The sequence below is a fragment of the Zonotrichia albicollis genome, chromosome 4, assembly GCF_047830755.1.
Source record: "Zonotrichia albicollis isolate bZonAlb1 chromosome 4, bZonAlb1.hap1, whole genome shotgun sequence".
Taxonomy (NCBI): Eukaryota; Metazoa; Chordata; class Aves; order Passeriformes; family Passerellidae; genus Zonotrichia; species Zonotrichia albicollis.
The window spans coordinates 39,905,351-39,927,084 of record NC_133822.1 but is presented as its reverse complement, the minus strand read 5'-3'; the positions used below and the strand labels follow the sequence as shown (position 1 = coordinate 39,927,084).

Genomic DNA, 21,734 nt, shown 5'->3' with positions numbered 1-21,734 from the left:
AATGCAACAGAAAGAGATTTTTCAGAGAACAACCTCCTTGGGACACCTAACAACAGGTTGTGGAAGCCTGGTTCCCATCTCAAGGCCAGAGCTTCCATCTCCTCAGTTCAGGGCTGAGCCATTTGCCCTGGAGATGGATCCTGGTGTCCAAGGTTGTGTTAGATAACTCACCTCAGTGCATGTTTTTAAATTACTTTCTTGTAACATCTCTATCTCCTTGCACTGCTGACCTCTGCAATTTTTTTTTTCTGGAGCTGTAAAAATTTAAGTACATCCCTTTATTTTGAAAACATAAGTATTTTAAGATAGATGAAAAGTTTGGAATCCTGACCTATGGAGAAATGTGGTGGGTAGGGATTTTTGATACAACTCCAGGCCATCTGGCCAAGCAGCAGCAAATAATTAAATTTACTGACTTGTCTTGTCTTGTCTGAGATAACATCATTTCAGGGCATCAGGACTGCTTGTGTTTCCACTCTTTCATCCCATTGCGGTGGTTTTGGGATTTGTGGTGTTTTTTGCTGGTTTTATCAGTTGTTATGACTGGCCATAGCCCTTGGCACCCACGTTCTCCTGCCCCTCTGCTGCTGTAACTTCATGTTCCTGCTCAGTACATCACTCTGTGTGCCCCTTTCCTCTCACAGTTTTAGCCCACTTGCCATGCTTGTTCAATACCAGACATCTTCAGAGGAAGTCTGAACACAAAGCAATGTGTGATTTGGTGGAATTGATCCACTGTCTGCAGGAACAGGCCATCTACAAAAACATATTCCCTCCTCCAAAAGCTCTCTAATAAAAATAATGACCCACAAGCATTGTACAATTATTTTCAAGCTTGTTTTGACAAAGCCATGTTAGTTTGCTTATCTTTAAAGAGCTTTAGGCACATGCAATAATGCCGCTTAATCAGAATATGATTGGTGGGAATTCCACCCCATACTGGACAGCTCAGATGAAATCTGGATAACTGGAGAACAACCGGCATTCAGCATGAACAGACCTGCTTCTTATTTCCTCTGACTTTCACTCATGTTTTTTGGTGTCTTCCTTCCACAAAACTTCTCAAATCAATCTGTCTGCATTTCCTTCCCGCCAAAAAGCTTTAGGTAACAGTTTGCTGCCTTGTCATATTTGGGTAATTTTACAGTTTTACATTGCCAGCTGAATGGTGCTACACTACAGTGCTCTCAACTTGTTCCCACTAAGGACAATAACACTAACTTTTTGTTATTTTTAATGTCATACTTTGCTTATCAGTGCCCAAAGCCAAACATGAAGAAAAGGTGATGCAGTTTCCCATTAAAGTATCACTAATATAATATACCATTCTTTAAATACTCTAACAATTCCTCTATGTGCGCATTTTGTTGGCAGTTTTGTCCTTCTGGAGGAATTAATCATTTTTTTCCTGAACCAAACCACTGTGCTTTTGACATGTACTGTCCCATCAAGCTGTTTATCTGCCAAAGTGAAATCCTGGATAAAAACATGGAATCTTCCAGTTCTGCCTGAACAAGACTTGTGCTGATTGAGAGGTTCTGTCTGGAGAAACACAGCTGGATGGCAGCCCAAGAGGTAGGGCTAGTTTGTATCATCTTCCCTAAAGACTACTACAAACTTCTTCTGGCCTGTCCTTATTTTCCAGTTTTTCACAAACAAACCAAAAATCCTGAAGCAAAATACATTCCTTGTCTTGTCCCTCTGCCATTGAAGTCCAATTCCCACAAAAATTACCCCTGCTACTGTTTGATTCACATTTACAGGGTGAAAAAACCCACAACATAAATTACTTTTATCCTCCAATCTTAGTGTCACCAATGTGTCACCTCCAATGGTGTCATCCCTCACCAACTCCTTGTATTGGGAAAGACTCTTTTTTCCTTCATCCTATCTGCAGGAATCCAACAGCCCATCCCCCTAGTGCTGCCCCACCTCTCTGAGGTACAACCTCCCACTTGTTTTACTCTTCCTCAGCCCACCAGCCAGTTCCCTCCACACATCTCGCTCAGTGGTGTTGACTCCACTGAAAGTAAAAGAACTCTTACAAAAGTGACATCTGAGCTTTGGGCTGACTGGTTTACTTAAAGTTCTGGTGTCCAGACAACTGATAGTACAGAGCATTCTACCAGAGCAGTTCAAGGAGTGCCCTGGAGCACACCTAGTATCACCAGGCTCCAGTTTCACATATGTGAATATAAAGATTTTATTTTTTTTTCCCTCTCTGGTGTGTACGGAATAATTCTGTCAGATGCAAAAATGAAAATACATTGTAGAGTACAACCTGCTCTTTAAAGGCAGCATGTTTGAAACGCCTGTAGCCAGCCTCATTTCTGCAGGTTTGGATGCAAAATGTTGCTATGGGAACAAAACCATCTCTCCACCCAATCAGCTGAAGCAAGAGGTGGGTTTTTTTTAAATAATGAGATAGTCTTTATCTGCCCTTCACCTAACCAGTCAACAGAAGAATGAGAACGATGATTTTCACAGCCAAAATATGGAAAATGTGACTCACTGCCAAAAAAACTGTATGAGCTTCTTAGGTCTGGGAGATTGATGTCTTATTGTAGAACAAGAACAGACAATAAGACAAACTGACAAATCAATCTCATTTGACAGTGCAATCAAGGAAAGAAATGGGTGTGAAACTGCTCAAATCTAACTAAACCTTGCTTTGGGAGGGAAAGCTTGAAGAGGTCTTCAAAGGCATTGAAAGAGGAATAGTGCTAAGAGAGGAAAAGATTTTACATGGTTGCGTGATTGCTTCCTTTACCCTGCACGCATGTTGAGGCTGGGTTTGTGTGGCGATTTTGTCTTCCATGAGCTGGTCCTGCCCATCCCACCACAGGAGTGTCCAGGGTGTTCTCACACAAACTGCACCCTGGCAGCCTGCAAGAGCCACAGTCAGCATTGATTCCCTCAGTGACCCAAGGGACAAGGCTTGGGTGTGCTCTGTCAAGTCCCTCACAGTGGACTCCAGCATTCATCTCTTCATTAACGTTTTCATTCAGTCAAGGTGAGCCAGAGACCTTCATCCATGGCAAATTAAAATTTACATAACCTAGTTTGATCCTCTCTTCTCTGGAATGATGTATTAGTTCTCTGTCTCTGCTAAGGTTTAGCAACATGTTTATCTACAGTGAGCATTTACTTAAGTCCTTCTTCTTGTCTGTAAGCAGAAATGATATTGCCAAAAAAAACCCAACAGCTGAAACAGATCAGTAATTTTGGGATAGTTTTCAGACTAATTCTGTTTGTTGACAGTGATTTTTTTAAACTTTCACATGAAGGGAAAGTAGTAGTAGTAGTAGTAATAATAATAATAATAATAATAATAATATTGTTGTTGTTTTTAAAATGTTTTAAAATCTGACTAGCCATTTCATGAATGGGAATAAAGTCAGTCTTTATTAATGAGTGATTGAACTGTCAATCTTCACTCCTTCTTAGTGATTAAAATGAATAAAAGCATACCCTTACCAATCTTGGATTCTGTACACATGTCACATGCTGTCTCTCTCCTCCACGAGATGTCAATTTAAAGTGATGAGACAGCTCACAGAAGAAAGGAAGTAGCTGTCTGCTCACAAGGCCCATAATAGAAATAAAATAACACTGTATGCACAAATACAAAATGAAATGTGAACATCAACCCAGTTACTTTCTTCATACTAAATGTGGGAAAATGATCTGTCCTTTGTCATTAAAATCTGGGAGGTACATGATCTTGCTGCTGCCTGTACGAACACTTCCACCTATATTTACTCAATGAATTTGACTGTAACTGTAAAAATTTGGTGTTATTCATTGTTCAAAAATCAAAAGAATTGGCTCATCCTTGCTAAACAGTGTGCTACCACAATTGTGGTACGACTGTTGGCTTGGTGTGATTTTAGCTGTTGTGTTCAGGATCATTGAAAAGCACTTCATGTTTTCACTTTTCAGATAGCTATTCAGTTGCTTTTGCAACTACTAGTGATTCATTCACCTAATAATTTTTCATACACCAAGCCAAATCCTGCTATTATTTAGTAAGGCTTGTGTTCTCATTGAAGGCAATCCAGATTCATCACACCAGGACATTATGCTGATAGCATTGGCTGAGACAAATACAAAGCTTCTTATGTTGGGAGTGAATTCAGGATCTTGTTAGATCCCAGAATATCTCAAGTCAAAATAAGATTGCCATATTTAAAACTCAAAAGATTGTGTGTTTGCTGTGCCTGCAGAAGAGGGAAATACTACAATATATCCCTTTCAGTCTCTACTGAGAATGGGAAATTCTAAGAGCTCCATTAGAGATGCCTCATACCTTCCTCAATCATCCCTGCTGCGTTTGGCTGGAACAGAGTTGATTTTCTCTATAGTGGCTGGTGTAGGGCTGGGAACAGTGCTGGGAGCACAGGGATGTTGTAGCTGTTGTTGATCAATGATCCCACAGCGTCAGGGCCTTTCTGCTGCTCACCCGCCCCAGCAGAGAGAGGGCTGGGGGAGCACGAGGGGTTGGCAGGGAACACAGCTGGGACACAGGGATTTTCCACACCATATGGCATCGTGCTCAGTGTATCAATCTGGGCCAAGAAGGAGGAAGCAGGGGACATTCAGAGATGGCATTCATCTTCCGAGTCCCTGTTCTGTGTGATGGAGCCCTGCTCTCCTGTAAGGCTGAACGCCTGCCAGCCCACGGGAAGCACTGAATTAATTCCTTTTTTGCTTTGCTCACATGTATGGTTTTTGCTTTCCCTATTAAACTGTTTTTATGTCAGCTCATGAGTTTTTCAAGCTGTTACCTTCTGATTCTCTCCCTGGTCTCACCAGGGGTGAGCGAGCGAGCGGCTGAGCAGGGCTCAGTTGCCGGCTGGGGTTAAAGCACAACATCATCATTAAAAAGCTCATACATTGACAAGCATATGTTTGTGTTCCCTCACCTATGAACTCAGAGCCAGCGGCCAGCAGCGGCAGGGAAAGCAGAGAGGTCCCAGCAGTGCCAGCTGGACTGACTTAGCTAATGAAGTGAGCATAAACAGCAAACATCCATCACCATAAATTATCCTCCAAGCCCCCTTTCACATCCAGTCATCTCCTCGCATCTAATGCTTCCTAGACACCCTGTGACATCCGTGGCCTGAATCCTGCAAATGACTAGACTGGCTAGGAAATGTGCTCTGTAAACATGCTGCTCATTACAGTTATTTTACCTACTGCCAGATGGATTGATTTGAAATGCTTTATTGCTTACTCACCCTTTTGTGTATTTGAATTAGAAGAGTTAACAAATTGTCTAATAATCGAGTGCTTCAGGCCAGCAAAAATTATTAAACTGCCTTTTCTGCCTCTATAGGCTGTTGCAGGGGAGCTGAAAATTTTACATGGGGGTATTTTTATTTGAACATAGTTTGGTTTGGTTAAACAAGCTGCACATTGCAAATAAAACCTGTACTTCAAGACTATTAGTAGGAAAAGCAAATACGAAAAGATTGTAGGTTATTAATTGGCTATGGTGTTGTTGTTTTGATATATTTTAAACAACAGATAGAGAGCACTAGAAAGATAGATCTTAGTTAAAGAACTCAGCTGGGACATGAAAAAGTTGCTATTAGAAAGATATTTTTCCCAGAAAAAGCAATAGTAGCAAACATGTATTCATTCAGTATCACTATTTCAACATGATCCAGGACTCATGAGATCAAGCTTATTTCAGTGATGGTATGAGTATCAGTATGCAGCATTTGCTAGTAAAGGAAATCCAGACCAAGAGAACCAGAGAAGCATGAATGTTAAAGCCCATGAGTAAGCTTAAGGAGCAAAAACCTACTGAAAGGAATAAAATATCCCAGTCAGGCAGAGCAGAGCAGAGGTTATGGAAATACATTATCCTATGGCTGAAGAAACAAGCTCAGCCAGACCTTATGCTCCCCTCCAACATTTTCATGTAATGATGGCAGGAGCTACCCTGCTGCCTGCAAGATTAGCTGTATGTAACTTCATTGAACTCAGCACACTGAGCTGCATGTGTAGCAATTCCAGTAACTGCCATTCTGGTTCAAGTCTGTAAATTTTTCTAAAAGATACAAAAATATGTTTGCATTTGAGTTTACCTGCTCCATAGATACAGTTGTTCTTCCCCCAGCTGCTACAAAAATAAGCCCAGCTTTTCCCAGAGTCGGCTCAGATACAGAGCTGGTGCATCCAGGAAATATTTTCCATCTTGAACTGCAGTGGCATTTGAGAATGCCTGCCCTCTGGAAGGCTGCCTGGCCTGTAGATCTTTTATCAAACTGGGGTTTGCCTTCACTTTTGCATTCTGTCTCAGCGTACAGAATTTTTGATTTTATTTAAATGAACAGATATTAGTCCTGACTCAGGACAGCATTAAATAATATCCTTAATCACTTTCTTTAGGTGGTTAAAATTTACTGTGTGTTGAAATGTTTTCTTGCACTGACTCCATACAGGGCGAGACTGTTCTGAAATTACTTACGGTCTTTCTTAGCATTGCTTTCCACTGCCTCTGCAGAAGAAACACAATTTGGAAGTGTCATTCACTGTATTCCTTCCCAATCCACTACTAGCAGTATCTTCTCCACATGAAGGGTATTTTGAGGAGCAGATCCTCTCTTGTACTATTTGTCACGCAGGGCACAGCTCTCTACAGCCCCACAGCAAATCCACACCAAACTGTAAACATGACATAACACAACATGGGGCATTGAAAGTACCATGGCTCACTTCAAAGTTGTAATAACGACCTACTTTTTATAGGAGCAAGCATTTGAGAACATGGCAATTCAGAACAAATGGAGAAATATTTCTCTGCCTTTCCCAGTTGGTACCTTCTGGTGGATTTCATTCACACATGAAATGCTTATTGCCTAACTCAACTGCTGGAAAGTTGTTTCCCTCTACCTTGCCTATAGGCAGGCTCCTTTCATGGGAAATGAAATAAATTTACTTAAAATAAGTAGAGGAATATCCACTCTACTCAATATTCCTCTCCCACCCAATAACTGGAGCTGGTTTCCTTCTTACAGAAAAGAAACTATTTTAAACAGCAGGGGTAATAAGGCATAAATTTGGCAAAAAAGGTGTAACTTTTTCCAGAGCCATTTGGAAAACAAGACAGGCCCTTTAATTGCCAAGTAGAAATAAAGCTGTAAGGCATTTACTGACAGTTTTTCACAATGATCTTTAGCACACACAGCACAGAGCAAATGTAACTTCAGTGCCCAGTGTTAGATAAAAGTTAGTTGCTGTCTAATAGAATGAAAAAATATGAAGTCTGAGGGTGACAACTGGTATTTCAACACAAAAATGGAAACTCTCAGACATAAAAAGGCTTTTGTCAAGATAATCTCCATTTATAACTCAACAATGTAAACGGTCACCAGATTGAAGACTGCAAGCACTAGAACCCCCAAAAGTGAGACACTGAAAAGATGACTTTTATTTTGCTGGCATTTTCTTATCTGTTAGCACGGTGTGCTGTGAGTAGGACATGGGCTGTGCAGAGCAAAAGGGAACACCATGGATGGCTGCACTGAATTAGCCAAGTAGTGTAATGTTTAGTGCTCCATAAAACCCATCATATGGAAATCAATTCCCATCACAGAGGTTGTTGTTATATATTTTGGCTGTTGAATTGTAAATCAAATGGTGGAAGCTTAAATTCAATATATAATGTGTTTTTATACAGGATTTTTGAATTTATTTTTTTGTTTTAGCAGTTGCTCTACACAACTATGACTTCTTGTTTTGAACGAATGCAAAATATAAATTGTCTGTGGCAGCATGTATTAAACTGATTCCGCTCTTGTAGTCTGACAGGAAAAGGGCAGAGAAAGGCCATATGCCTATTGCAGTGGCATTCAGTCAAGCCCTAGAAGGACATTACTTTCTGCTTAGAAAAAATAGGTGGGATCTTGGGCAGCATGAAGAACTCATAATAATGAGGCAACCTTTTGCCTCATGGTTTGGCTTATTATTTTCAAAAGTTGGCTGTTAATTGTAGGTAAATACAAACACTGTTGCACAAGAGCTGGAACTAGAGAAAACCACATGGCCATATGCACTCACCGAAACAGCTCTGGCTTTTTTCTCCCAGGAGCTGATCACATGCCCTGTTTCCTCTGCACACCCTGAACTCCCCCCTGCTTCCAGTGCTTGCTGCCTGCCACCCCCCTGGCTCACACCCCATGCTGACTGACCAGCTGGGACACCCAACATCACAGGAAAAGTCACAGAAAGCAATATATGATGAGATATCTGGATTTGATTTTATTTGAATTCTGATTTTCCATTTTTTGCATTATTTTAAACAGAGGGTGATCAGTGTAACATGCAGTATCACTGATGATCAGGGAATGCAGTCCCAGCATTGCTCTTGAGTCTGTAGAAATGGAGAAAACAGAGAACAGCAAGAGACTAAGAGCAGAGTAGGAGTTTCTATTTTTCCTTAACAGTCCCCTGACTATACCTACCTCAATAAAAAGCACTTGCATATGAGTCATCAATCATTTTAAAGCCTGTATTAGCTTGTGAGCAGGTTATGAGCTGAAATGATGAACAGTTGTCAGAGAGGGGTGGGGAACACTTGCTGCTCCATGGCCTGTTCCTCCCCATAGAAGTCACCAGCCTTACTGCACCTCTAAGAGAACAGATTCCCTAGTTCACAGGTTCCCCTGAGTCGAAAAATGAGGTGTGCAAGCACTTATCCTTCTCACCATTGCCTCTAAAGGTCAGGCAGCTCCTACTCAGGAGGTTTACATGGCAGCTGTGAGGCTAAGGTCAGTACAGAAGTACACAGAGAGCCAAACATCTTGGGAGAGTGGCTGGTTCAGAGCTGAGTGGCGAAAATGCTAATAATACAGAGCAGCTTAATATTTTTATTTTTTATTTGGAAAAAAATAGGATTCCTACAATTAATATAAATTAGAGAGAATTTGTTCTTTGATTGTCAGGAACTGAGGAAGATTTGTAGGATGAACATGTAGGATAATCTGGCATGTTTAGATGCCCACAAACCTCAGGAGTAATAGAATAGTTGGCTGAGGATTCTTTTCCACTAACCTTGATTTTGAAGGCACTGGGGGGAATTCCAGGAGACTGAAATACTTATGCTGTGCTAGTATATAAAGTGTTGAAGTGACTTGACTAAGATAAATAGCAGGGACACTCCCTAGCAGGGACAGGGAGTGTAGAAAAGACACACTGGTAGAGACAACAAAGAGTGACAGTACTCCAAGAATGAACAATAGGCACAGAATGTCAATTGACGAAATGAGATTTCATCATTTCGGATTGCAGGTTTGTACAGATACCTGTGGAGATGTAACACACCTAGGTGATTGCAAGGGGGTTAATTTTGTACTCTCTAAAACCTAATGGAAAGCTAGCAATATACCATGTCAGAAAAGCCCTTGCTAAGTTGTTTAGAAACAACAGTTCCCATGAGTATAGTTTTATTTAGCTCTTCCCTCTATATTTCAAGTGTATGCTCGAGGTTGTCCTCCCTCTGTGTTTGCTAATGTGTAATTCAGGAGCTCTTTGCTTAGAGGGAGGTGTCTGAGAGTGGAGCTGGGGCTGCAACCAGCAGGACATGGGTGCAATGGGAATGTCAGGGTACAAGGTAGGTCCAGAGCACGTGGTGAGCAGTACTCAGCACTGGAACTTGAGGAGCCCAGCCTGTAAGAACGTGTCTTGGATGGGCTGTTGGGGTCCAGCTCCGGCTAGCTATGGACCTCAGCCCACACGATCTTACATAGACAAAAGCAAAAGATCAGAAGTGCTCTTCTCCACATGGGAACAGATGTCTTCTGTTTATTGTCTTGAGAACCACCAGATGGGAAGATCCACATGGAAAAGAGGCCTCATGGGTCATGGCAGGAGATTTTTATACCTGGGGGAATGGGGGGTGGAGGAGGAGGGCCACAACCAATGGGATACAAGTGGTGGGGGGAAGGACTGACCAGGGAAGAGACCACTAGGGCTAACACTTAGAGGGGGGAAAAAGGAGAAGACCATGAGGTCATAGGATACAAATCATGTGAACAGTGCAAATTACCAAAACATCCAGTGCAAACAACTAAATAACTATCTAGTGCAATACAACACATCCCCTTTTTCTGTTAAAAAAAAATTAGAAGGAAAAGCATCAGCCTATTTCTGACACAGATTATGAATTCATCCGCCACTCATCATTTGCAGGCCTGTCAATTTGCTTTAGGGCCACAAACTCTGTGCAGGTGACTTCTGAGGTACTGGAGACCAAACCGTTGATAGCCTTTAAAAGTATGTGACGTAGAATTCCGAACGCTAACACGACTAGAAAAAGAACAACAAGAAACAACAGAATTGTCCTAATTACAGAAGTCCACCACCCTGAGAGTCCCCAGTCCTTGAACAATCCGCTGAACCAGTCCTCAGATTCCTGCTTGACTCGTCCGATTAGGCTCTTCACTTCTCGGAGAGCTGCATGGATGTTGGGTGCTTTTGATGCTAGGTTCAAGCAGCACAGTCCTTCAAATTCCTGGCACTCGTGTCCATGCAGCAGCAGGAGGAAATCTATGGCTGCACGATTTTGGAGTGTGGCCTGCCTCGTAATCTCTTCATCCTCTAGGAAGGAGCTGATGGCCGTGGATGTCAAGTTTGCCTGTTTGACCATCCAGCACTCTAGGTGGCCCAATTCACCTAGAGCTTTGGCTGCTGCAACCCATGGAAGGAACAGGGATACAGCGACTTTTTTTGATTTGGCCCAATGGAAGATTTCTGCATCACAATTTGGGTCCAAATTGTCAATGCTTCTCTTTTGAATTTTGCTGACCGAATTGTTCTTTCGAGTCCATTCGCCGATCATGGTTTGGTTGGGTGCCAGCAGGGACAACCGCCCGATGGTACATGGCCCTCCTAAAAGCTGAGAAGGGATTCCTGCCCACGCCCGATCCCCACAAATTAAAAACAAACCTTTAGGGAGGCTTTTGGGGTGTGAATAATACGGATTATCTGCTGTGACATGGCTTAAAACCTTACACCACCTTCTGCCAGTGAATTCCTCTTGATACTGTATGATGTTGTTAAAAGGTTTGGTGTTGGAAAGTTGGATAAAGAAGAAGTGTATGCAGTATGGTGCAGGTGAGGAGCCCAACAGCTCTAACTCTTGGGGCTCCTGAGCAGCTCTGGGTAACTTTGGCAGCCACTCTTCTATGGGGTTCCTAATCATTACAGCCTGCTTCTGGTGGGTATTGTGTGGTTGTGCGTGATGGGATCTGGGACTTGGGTCAGGCATAGGTGTATCAGACTTGGCTGGAAACTCTCCAGCTTGCAACGGAATCCCTACCAGGCAGGTAGACATTGGGTCTTTCGCTGCTGCTGTGGACAGGCATATGTTTTCCTGTTGGAGCGCCTGTGCCAGGGTCACCCAGATGTTTTGTCGTGGCTGGGGAATGATCCACGCAGCTGTCAGACTGCTCAGCGTGAGCAGGATGGCAACTCGGACAGGGCTCATCGTGAGGTTAGGCAGGAGGTAGATTTTCTGTTCTACAAAGGAAAACAAACATGTTTTTTAAAACACATTCAAGTTCATGGGTCTGCTGGAATGCAGCTAACTCTTTTAGGAAGATTCTTCCTCCTCTTTCTGGCGGTGTCGTCTCTTTGAGGCGACAGCTGCTTGCTTCTCATCCCCATCTGCTGGAGCTGGATTTTTGGGGACGAAAGGTTTTACCCACTTTTGGGTATCCATCGAGGGCCTGAGGGAGTGGATACACACATGTAACCACACCCCCAGGTGATGAGCTCATAAGGACCCTTGGTTTCCCAAGTTTCTGGGTCCTTAATGAGAACTGGTGGATGCTGTGACAACTTAAACCAATTGTTATTATGGAAATGCCATACTACTGGAGGACTCATGTTTTCAAATGAACAACTCAAAAAACTGATGGTAAACAGGGCTTTGCAAAGCTTTTGTTGCAGTTCATCCATGCTGCAGAACTGCCCTGCCTAGCTAGCCAGGACTTGTTTGAGCATATGGTGGGCATGCTCGATCACAGCTTGACCGGTGGGGCAGTGGGGAGTGCCTGTTCTATGCTCCACTCCCCACTGCTGGACACTCTCTGGGAACTACTTGGAGGCATACGCTGGGCCACTGTCAGTCTTAATTTCCCTAGGGATCCCAAATACTGAAAAGGCTTGCAGCAGGTGGTGTTTGCATGCACAGCCCTTTCCTGTGCGTGGGCAGAGGCATAAACCACACCTGAGTATGTGTCTATGCTGACATGCACATATTTCAGGCAACCAAAACCTTAGACCACAGCCAAGCCTCTTGGATGGACCTCTTCACCCACTGCCCTCAGAACAATCTGAGTTCCCCATGCAATCCTGCAGCAAGCAAACAAAAATGTCTAGCACGTCCTTGACTACGTGCTGGAGGCATAATGGGAGTAAAGCAAGCAAGAGGAGAAGGATGTATTTTACAACTTTTTTAAAGGATTGGTATGATAGGTAGTCCTCATTCTGAAAAGACTGATGAAAAAATAGAGAGGGTAGAGAACCACAAAAAACATTACAAGGGCAAAGTGCTTTTCATGGAGAGATGGAGGGTTCCATCTGTTTAGCTTGTCAACAAGAAAAGTGAGAAATTACTTGCTTACAGAGTGTAAGTGCTTTCCTAGGCAGAAAATACTGGGCAGTCATCACTTCTCACAGCTTGCAAAGAAAGACAACAGGATCCAGTGGCTGAAAGCTGGAGCCAGCCAAATTCGATTAGAAATTAGGCCCAGCTTTGTACAGATGCCTCCTTAGCAAACACATGAACAAGGAGAGACAGTTCCACAGAGCCAGACAGGATGCTTTGTGAGAGATAGGCTTGAGCCAAATGAGACAGTTCACTCAACTTTGAATTAAATAAATGCAACTCAGTAATTTCTAAAAGGACGGATTGAATTGTCAAACAACAACTTTAGAAAACAAACAAATCAAGCTCTTAGGTCTACTTTGTTCAATTCATGGACATCTGACATAGCAGAAAAAGGGGAGACATTTCCAGTCTCTTTTCCTGACAAAAGTCACAGATAGCTGAGAGGGAAATGGCCAAGAATGACATGGTAGGAAAATAAAATGGAAATCTTACACCTCTTGCACCTTCATACTGGTAAGTAATCATGGAATCTTCCTGTTAGGAAGGTTCCTGGGGGATGAAAATGAAAGACCATCATTAATTGTATTGGCCACTGCATTGATGCATTTGCATTGAGCACTCAGCTCCATTGGTGATGAGTGTAGCACCATTAACATCCAGAAGGGGCAGCCTTGCAGGATTACATGAAAGGGGAGAGGCAGAAGGCCGCTGGTGTGAGAGAGGACAGCAGGCAGCATGCAGAGCTGCAATGGCAGCCCCTGGAATGAGGCAGCACAGGATGGAAGGTGGCCAATAGCCTGCAGAAAATTGGAGGGAAGCAGGAAAGATGCGCAGATGCACCTCTGAGTAATAACACAAGTTCATCGACTGTTCAAGAGAAGCAAAACTATTACCTGCAGAGAGCTTCCCCCTGCTTTGCCCTCAACTACAAAATCTGTTTACTCTACTGGCCTCCCACTGCCTGCTACAGTCATTGCTGTAACAGCACTGTGTCCTGCTGGGAAGAAACCAAGCTGCATGGAAAAGTTTGCTCTTGGATCTCACCAGCTGTTGCTACAGAGCTCTCAACACCATGGGGCTTCCCAGCAAAAATTGAACTATCCAGCACAGCAAGTGAAAAGCTTTTCAGTGCTCTTAGAGGCTTCAGTAAAATGCAAAGACAAAACATTTATGCAACCCATGGGTCTGGGCTTTCTTGACCTACTGTGGCATGGCTTTTGGGGATTAAAATAAGAGAAGTGGGAATTTCAGGCAATGCTGGAGGTGAGAATGGGTCCCCTGTAGATCTAAGATACATAAAAGCTAAATAGTTACCAAAAGACAATTACAGTCTTAAGAAAACTCATGAGATAAGCACAAACGTTCCTGTATAACTTGCCTATATAAATGAGCAAGTGTTTATTAACCCTATTTAGGAGGTTACTGTCTTTCTTAGAGCAGTTTATTGTAATTGATAATTCATTTTTAAATGTTATTTTAACTGAAGCAGAGGAGATGGACAGAAAGAGGAGGACAGAAAGGAGGACATGGTAGTCCCACAAATTCACTCGCGGCTTCTTGTTAACACTGACAAGCTCAGAAATTACCTAAATGCCTGCTGATGTCTTCTCTGAAAGCCGTGTGCGAACAGTAACACTCAAGTACTGAAGTACTTTTAAACACTTGATTCTAGGCAGCTTAGGGTGGTGATACAAGTGGTTTTTTTCCTTAATATTTTTCTGTAACAAATGCTGTTTTGTTAATTGCAGCGCACGAAGGTAATTATACTGTGGAATTGTGGGCTGTAACATGAGGGCACTCATTTTGGTCAGTGTGGAGTTAGACAAACGGATGGTCGATCATGGCTTGCTGAGTACAAACAACAATTAAAATCTTGATTAATAGGAGGTACAAGCACAGATAAGAACCCACTTGGGCTTTAAAAGAAATGAAGTTTACTAAATGTAGTTAGACAAGTCCTACAACACAGATTAATTGCTGCTCACTGCTTTTCTTTTGCAGATATATCATTGCCCACACAGGCTGGGTTTGGAGCATCCACTCAGTTCTTCACCATGATGGACACATTCACTGTTTTTGATGTTTGCTTTTTGAAAACCAGTTAGTGCTTTTCTTCAGCTGCCAGACACAAGCCTGCAGCCATAGCACGGGTGAGTAGGTGGCAGGGCTGCTGCCAGCCCCCTGTAGCTCTAAGGTGGCTGTTATGGGGGTGAGTTACACAGCAGTTACTTGCTGTTCTTTCTTTTGTAAGCTGCAGTGGTGAGTGGCCAGCAGCAGAGAGGACTATGCTTTGGAGAAGCTTTCCAGCTCTGAGGAGGAAGGCTGTTATTAGCACAGAGCTGATAGATGTTCTAACAATTATTTGGATCCAAGTGAGGGGCTGGCACCTTGCCAGGAGGACAGACTTGTTGGGGGTGAAGGGTAAACAGAGCCAGGTATCCACTTCCCATCTCTGCGCTTTGTGTTGGGGAGTGGTTGCTGTGGGTTTGTGTGAGCCTCACAGGGGCAGTGCATGCCGACCCAGCTGCAGTGGGTAACACAATTCCCCAGTCACTGGGCAAAGCTGGATCTTAGATTTGGGATGAATCTCTGCGCCTGTGTTTTGTCGTTACAGATGTAAACAAGCCCAGAAAGCTGCAGAGGAGCAGAGCAGACAGCCCTGGTGCTGAGCAGCCCTTGCTGGGGCAGGCACAGCCCTGCCTGCAGCCAGCACTGTGTCCCCAGCCCACAGCAGCCACCCGTGCCCCTGCCTGCGACTGACTGACTGCAAGTTTGCACCCCTCTTTGATGAGTGCAAACTAAAAATAGCCATGATCAATTTAATTCTTCATTCAGCTCTCATAATTGGTTACAGCAAGTGATAGTGTGGTTTTAAATTAATTTTTGCCCTCTCAAGTTCTGGCCTTTAAAATGTGTCAAAAGACATGTTGCTATTTGCTGCAGTTTGAAGTGATCCTGGAAATATCAGCTTCTGTTGCTGCTTTTCAAAAATCCTAAACTTCAATGGCTAATTGAAGCTTTAAAAACCTCAAAGACTAACAGATGTGTAAGGAATTTTTTGAAGGAAAAAAATCAATCAGAAAAAATCAATCAGAAATTATTTGAAGTCTATAATTTGAAGTCTGTTGGAAAGAATTTCAAGTTGATAAAACACAAATTAACTTTTGCTGCCAGTATTTACAGCAACAACACTCCAGGACAGAGAGACTCAAACTGAAAAATCTTATTTATAAAAATGCAACCAGATTCCACTGGAGGGGAATGCAAATTAAGTAGCAGGAGTTAAAGGAAAGCCAGGTAGATTTTGGTGGTAGGTAACCACCATGACTTAGCAGGTGCTGGGCAGAGCCCTTGGTACCACCAGCATTTTGCCCTGTCCATGAAACAGAAGAAAGGTAGTGCAAATCCCTTGCTGGCCTCTGTTTCGATTTCCAGACTTGCTCTTCTGCTTTAGATTCACATTATTCACGGGCTCTCTGGGGCACAGACACTCAGAAATGAAGCTTTGCTGTACCCAGAAGGCCAAGAGCGCTGCCAAGAAGTGGGCACCTGGTTTGGACTCGTGGTGCTGAGGCTCAGTTTGAGATTCAGAGGTGATGTCCCTGTGAGAGGCAGAGAGGGCTCTGTCTCAGGGGGCTTTGTGCTGAGAGCACCAAGCCATTCTAGGCTGGGTCCCAGAGAGATGTGGAGGTCAGACTGAAGATGTTCAGGGTCAAGTGAAGATACACCAAATAACAAAAATGTTCTTCTTGTGCCAACGGGGATCTTGCTGCTGTGCTGCAGGCCAGTGAGGTGTGTCTGAGGCTCATACATTTATCTTTTTTTTTTTTGGAAAGTGTAGCAGATCCATGAATTCCCCAACATCCAAGGTAAATAAATCCTCTCTTTTAACACAGCTGCTTCAAATGAAAACATGCTATTGTTTTCTTGATTTCTCTGGCCACTGCCAGACAAAGGGAGAGTGCCACACACATATTGCTGAATTTGATTTTGCCTCACTGGATTTTTTATGGATGGTTACCCTCAAAAAACAAACTATTAATAGGCCTGTGTCTAAATGCTCGACCATGTGAGACTTCATCTGTTACATTCAGGCTGTGTTTTGATAGATTGTTATTCCATTAACTAAAAATCCTTTGGGCTATGAAGGATATAAAACAGTCCTACAACCACTTGCCCTAAAACTAATATTTAAATCTCACAGGGAAAAATTGAGTAGTCCATTAGAAGAATGGGAAAGGAATTACATCATAGACAAAGAGAATGAAATAGATATGAATTCTAGCAGTATAAATCAGTGAAAAACAAAAATCTTTTGAGCTGTGATTTATGTGATGTTAACAATACTACAGATCATTAAAATAGATTTTGTAACTCTGTTATTGTTTCAGAGATTAAATTACACTAAAATAATGATGTGGGTTTGGGGTCATTTCAGAGATTAAATTACACTAAAATAATATTGTAGTTTTGGGGTAATTTACATAAAGAAAAAGCTAGGCTCCTAAAATTTCAGTTTCCTGCATATCCTTCTTAATGGGAACAAATTCCAAAACAATTTTGATTTTAGAAGCAGTTTGTGAAGCTGTCCAATGATCATTGCTCCTGCTCTAAATTCCCAGGCAAAAATTAGCCACTAACTTTTATTTTCACTCATGCACACAAACAAAAATTCTTGCTTAATTCTCTTCTGCCTTTTCTGGTTTAAAGTGCAGGATAAACAAATTGAAATGAAGAAATTAATTATTTTAATTAGAAAGCGAGAAATTTTGATTTGAATGTGAGTTTTAAACTAGCATTGCACATTTATATAATTTGATTTTAAGAAAGTTTAGCATTCTTTGTTAGAAACTTTGTAATGCAAATTTCCACCTAAATATAATCTTGATGCAAAATGTAGTACTTCTTTTCCTACCTATGTGTCCATGCCCTTTTGTGTATACAGATCTTGATTGAAGTATATTTATTCATGTTCTAATTTTTTTGTACTCTGATAATATTTAAAACTAAATAAATTATTAGTCAGAACCTGTAAAAAGAGAGGAGATGTATAAATCTAAGTCTTAAGGTTCTTTTTCAAAAAACCAGACCCTCTCATAGATGAATATTACATATGTATATTTTGAAAACAATACTTTTTTTTCCTCAAGGATCCTGGTTGAATTCTTTATGTTTATTGCCTGTGAACAAAGCCAAGACCACCTGCAAAATTCATCAGCATGGGAAGTGACATTGCACGGGTTCAAGTGATTAAAAAACATAAGGAAATAGCCAAACCTGATTTTGGCCCTTCAGCAAAGGGAAGTCTCTGGCAGCCCTGATTTCTTCTGCAGCTTGAGCACAGTCCTGCTGGCAGCTGGGTATGGTGCACACAGCAGAGCACTCCCCTTGCTGGCTCCATGCTGGAGCTAAGTCAGCATCAGCTCTTGCACGAGAGCCTGGCTCTGCTTGGCAACCAGGGCGTGGTGTTCAAAGCCCAGCAGGTCTCCAGGACTCAACACCTGCTGGGCCCTTCCCCACTGCCATGGGCTGCTCTCAGAGCTTGCACTGAGATAGGCTCCCTTTGGTGCAACCCAGCTCCTGCTGTGGGATTTGTGTGAGGAACCTGCAGTGCCATTTAAAGGCTGCCACTTCACCCACACACTGAAGTTCCTGCTTTTGTACACTCCTTGTAAGCACCATGTGAAAGCAGAGCCTTTAGATTTGCAGGTCTTAACCTCTGAGCAAAGCAAGGATCTGTTCCCTCTCTCCCCACCAGCTGCCACAGAATAATTGGCCCCAAGGAATTAGTAAATTAAAGGTTTCACTCTGAATGCATCACAGCTGTGGAAAACAGGTACTTCAGTTTTTGGGGCTGATGGCTTTCAGCTCTATCCAAAATAATTGCCCCTGTAATTCCAATCAAGACTGCTTCCCAACACCAGCTTTAGCAGGAAACATCCCAAAACCTGAAGCTTGAAGTTAGATGGCATAGAAATAGGTGTTGGTGAACATCTGAATGCTCTCAGTGGGCCTTCAAGGAGCCAGGTGGGCACAGTGCGTGGGAGTCAGTAGTATGGCACTAGTTGGGCAGGAAGTGACAAGGCCTCCTGCCCTCTCCTTTCAGCAACCTTAAATGCCCTAGGATGTCCCTGCCTGTCAAAGATTTCTCCTCTTGCTGTAGCTGGAATGGTTATGAGATGCTCTCCTGAAGCTCCTTTCACCACTGTTCTGCAATCCACCATGTCCTGAGCAGTTTCAGCTGAGGGCAGAGAGGTGCAGCCATGCTGAGAGGCAGCAGGGAGGCAGGATGCAGTGCCCCATGGAGGGAAGGGCACCGTGCCACACACGGGGCTGAGCATGCAGGGGGCACAGCAAAGCCTGCAGGCAGCTACAGCAAAGGGCTGCTCAGGACCCTGGGGGTGTGAAAAGCTCCTGGTACAGGCACAATTTCAAAATAAAAAGTGGATTTCAGCTGCTGCTCCTGGAAGAGGTACCTGTCTTCTTAATGAGTCTGTTCCCATCTCAGAAATTTGTTTCTTTTAAAACTCACATTTAGTGCAAGGGGAATATTTCTGTCAGTGCTTTGGTTGCAGTTGTTTAAAGATACTGCTGTGACACTTGGCCAGCTTGGCATTCAAAATGTCATTCAGACCAGAAAGAACTGAACCTGAATACTGAAGCAGATGTCATGAGCAAAGGTGAACTTCCGTAACTGAGCGAGGTTGCTGATAAGAAAAGTGAATTGCAGAAGTGTTTGCAGAAAGCCCAGCAGAAGACCACTGATTCTTCTGCATATGCTTTATTTCCTGTATGTGCCTTGTGCAATCTACCTTGGAGGAGCAATGCTACAAGAGATGTTGCTGAAATTTCGCATTAAAATCCAGCAATTGCTGGTTAAAGCAGGATGAGCAGGTTTCTGTCCTCTCCAGAAATGGGATTGATGATATTTTCTAAACCAAGGTAATGAATCCTAGGCCTGCTTGCAGGCCAGGAGGACATGCTCATTTTTCTCTTTCTATGTAGCATTGCTGCACACACAGTTGTTCAGAACTGCTCCAGGTGACAGCAAAATGACAAACAGGCTGAGATCTCTCCTTTCAGCATGGAACATGTAGGACGAGTTACTGCCTATCCCCTAAGTACAGAATCTCATTCCCAAATGTACCTCCTGATGTGTGTTTAGGATGCAGTCCAAAAAGCCACAGGACAAAGGAAGACAAATGAAATTGGAAAAAAAACTCATTAAGGAGAAATAGAGGCAAAAAAAATAATTAAGAGTTAATTGCTCTACCTGTGTTTGAGCCCACAGGACTTGTATAGATGAGTGTTAGTGATGAAGCTCTCCATTGACACCAGGGCAAACTTTGTTCCTAAGGTGAAATAATCCATCAAGATAAAAATGTTAAACAAGTCCTTTCCACTTATGCTACTCAGTATGGTTCAAATTGCTTTTCAGCTGTGCCCAGTGCTTTTGCTGACTTAAAGTAAATTAAACATTATCCTTTTCTAATTAGATAGGTTAAGGGATGTTGGTGCTACATCCTACTAATTTAAAGACAAGAACTAATTTAAAGAAATTAAAGCTAAAACCCCCACCTTTAAACAATAAATTAATCTGGAATTTGATTTAATAAGGAACCTCAGTGGGGAGAGGCCAGGTTGCCCTGTGCTGCTTGCAGCCAACACAGCACAGGGCAGGGCTCAGTCCAGCTGCCAAATGGGGGCACCTCTGGGAAAGAGGATTTGAGGTGGGGCAAAAAATATTGCACAGGTAGAGGATGGAAGGGGGGAAGAAGTGGGCAGCAGTCACCTGAACACCAAGCTGAAAGCGGGAGGAGGGTGAGGGGGTGCTGCCAGAGCTGGGATTCCTGGCAGCCCCAGGAGGAATCCACAGCAGCAAGCAGGCATTTCCCAACAGGACCCTCAGCCCGTGGAAAACCCATACTGGCTTTATTCCACAAGCACTGCAGGTCATGGAGAGGAGCCAGGCTGAAGCAGGGGCAGGATCAGCAGAGCCCACAAGAGCTGTTACAGACTGACCATCACTCCCTGAGGAGGAGGCAGAGGAGTCAGGAGTGAAGGTGTGAAGAAATAGGAAGGGAGGGCGGTGTTTTACAGTTTATGACTTTTTCACTATGCAGTTTTAATTGGCATTAAAGTCTCTTTTGCTCTCAATGGTAACTAGCAAGCACTCTTCCCATCTTTCTCAACCCATGAAGTTTCTCTTTTCTTCCCCAGCCAGCTGAAGTGCTGGGGTGAATGAGAGGCTGGGTGAGCACACCTCCTATCAGTTATCCACAGAGTAGGGCATCAGGTACAGGAAGCCTTGTGGAGAGGGCAAACTTGGCTAAAATACATAAGGAGACTGGAATAAAAGTAAACTATTAGCAAGATACAAAAAAAAGCCACAGTCCCAAACAGCTCTCTTTCAAATATGAACTTGCCAGCTTCATATTTTTGAGACTGGGTTCTGGTACATTTTACTTTTCTACCTCCTAAAAAGATGTGCAATATTGAACTTCCAAAGACCTTTAAAAATCTTGACACAAGACAGCAAACAGTTCATCTCAGACTCTTATGAGAACATCTTGTAGTGCACCTGCACGGAAAAGATATTTTTGTGACAGAGGGCCCTCTTCTGATGGCTGAGTTCCCTTATGGATGAGATGTCATTTGATTCATGTAGCCTTACAAGTTTTATATTATGTTTCATCCCATACAGGAACACAGCAATGCATTTTTCATACTCATGCATATACTTAGGAACACTTTATGAATGAAAACTATAATCCTGACTGCTCAAACTATTCTAACTTGTCTTATAAAAATTTATAGAGATGGCTTCCCAAAATAGTGTGTGAAGAGTGCATTATCTGCCATGCAGAGACGGTAAAAGATGATGTTGAAGATGAGAAATCTGTATTTCAAATGCATACACATTGTATTCTGCTGAGTGACACAAATATGAGTAACTATCACAGGAATGATTATCATGCTAAAAAGAGAGCTGCTTATGTGAAGACAGGACACTGACAATATGAGAAAAAGCACAATATCTTGATGAGATTAAGACTTGTCATGTATTCTGTCCTATTTCCAAAATTTTCTCACTTGTTTCCTGCCCCCA

At 42.7% G+C, this 21,734-nt stretch overlaps 1 protein-coding gene and 1 long non-coding RNA gene across 2 annotated transcripts; one reads left to right on the top strand and one right to left on the bottom strand.

Moving 5' to 3' along the window:
• The first annotated feature begins 1,292 nt into the window (after positions 1 to 1,292).
• LOC141728834 (uncharacterized) lies at positions 1,293 to 18,562 on the top strand. The gene is made up of 3 exons (XR_012580047.1): positions 1,293 to 1,575; positions 14,627 to 14,775; positions 15,240 to 18,562. It is a non-coding gene; the product is annotated as an uncharacterized LOC141728834 (long non-coding RNA).
• On the bottom strand, positions 10,125 to 21,604 carry LOC102065086 (uncharacterized). Its single transcript, XM_014271924.3, has 2 exons — positions 19,899 to 21,604; positions 10,125 to 11,529 (listed from the first exon to the last, which is right to left on the bottom strand). Exon 2 carries the CDS (start codon positions 11,495 to 11,497, stop codon positions 10,169 to 10,171), a length of 1,329 nt encoding a protein of 442 aa, XP_014127399.2. The 5' UTR covers positions 11,498 to 11,529; positions 19,899 to 21,604; the 3' UTR covers positions 10,125 to 10,168.
• Positions 21,605 to 21,734: the final 130 nt, after the last annotated feature.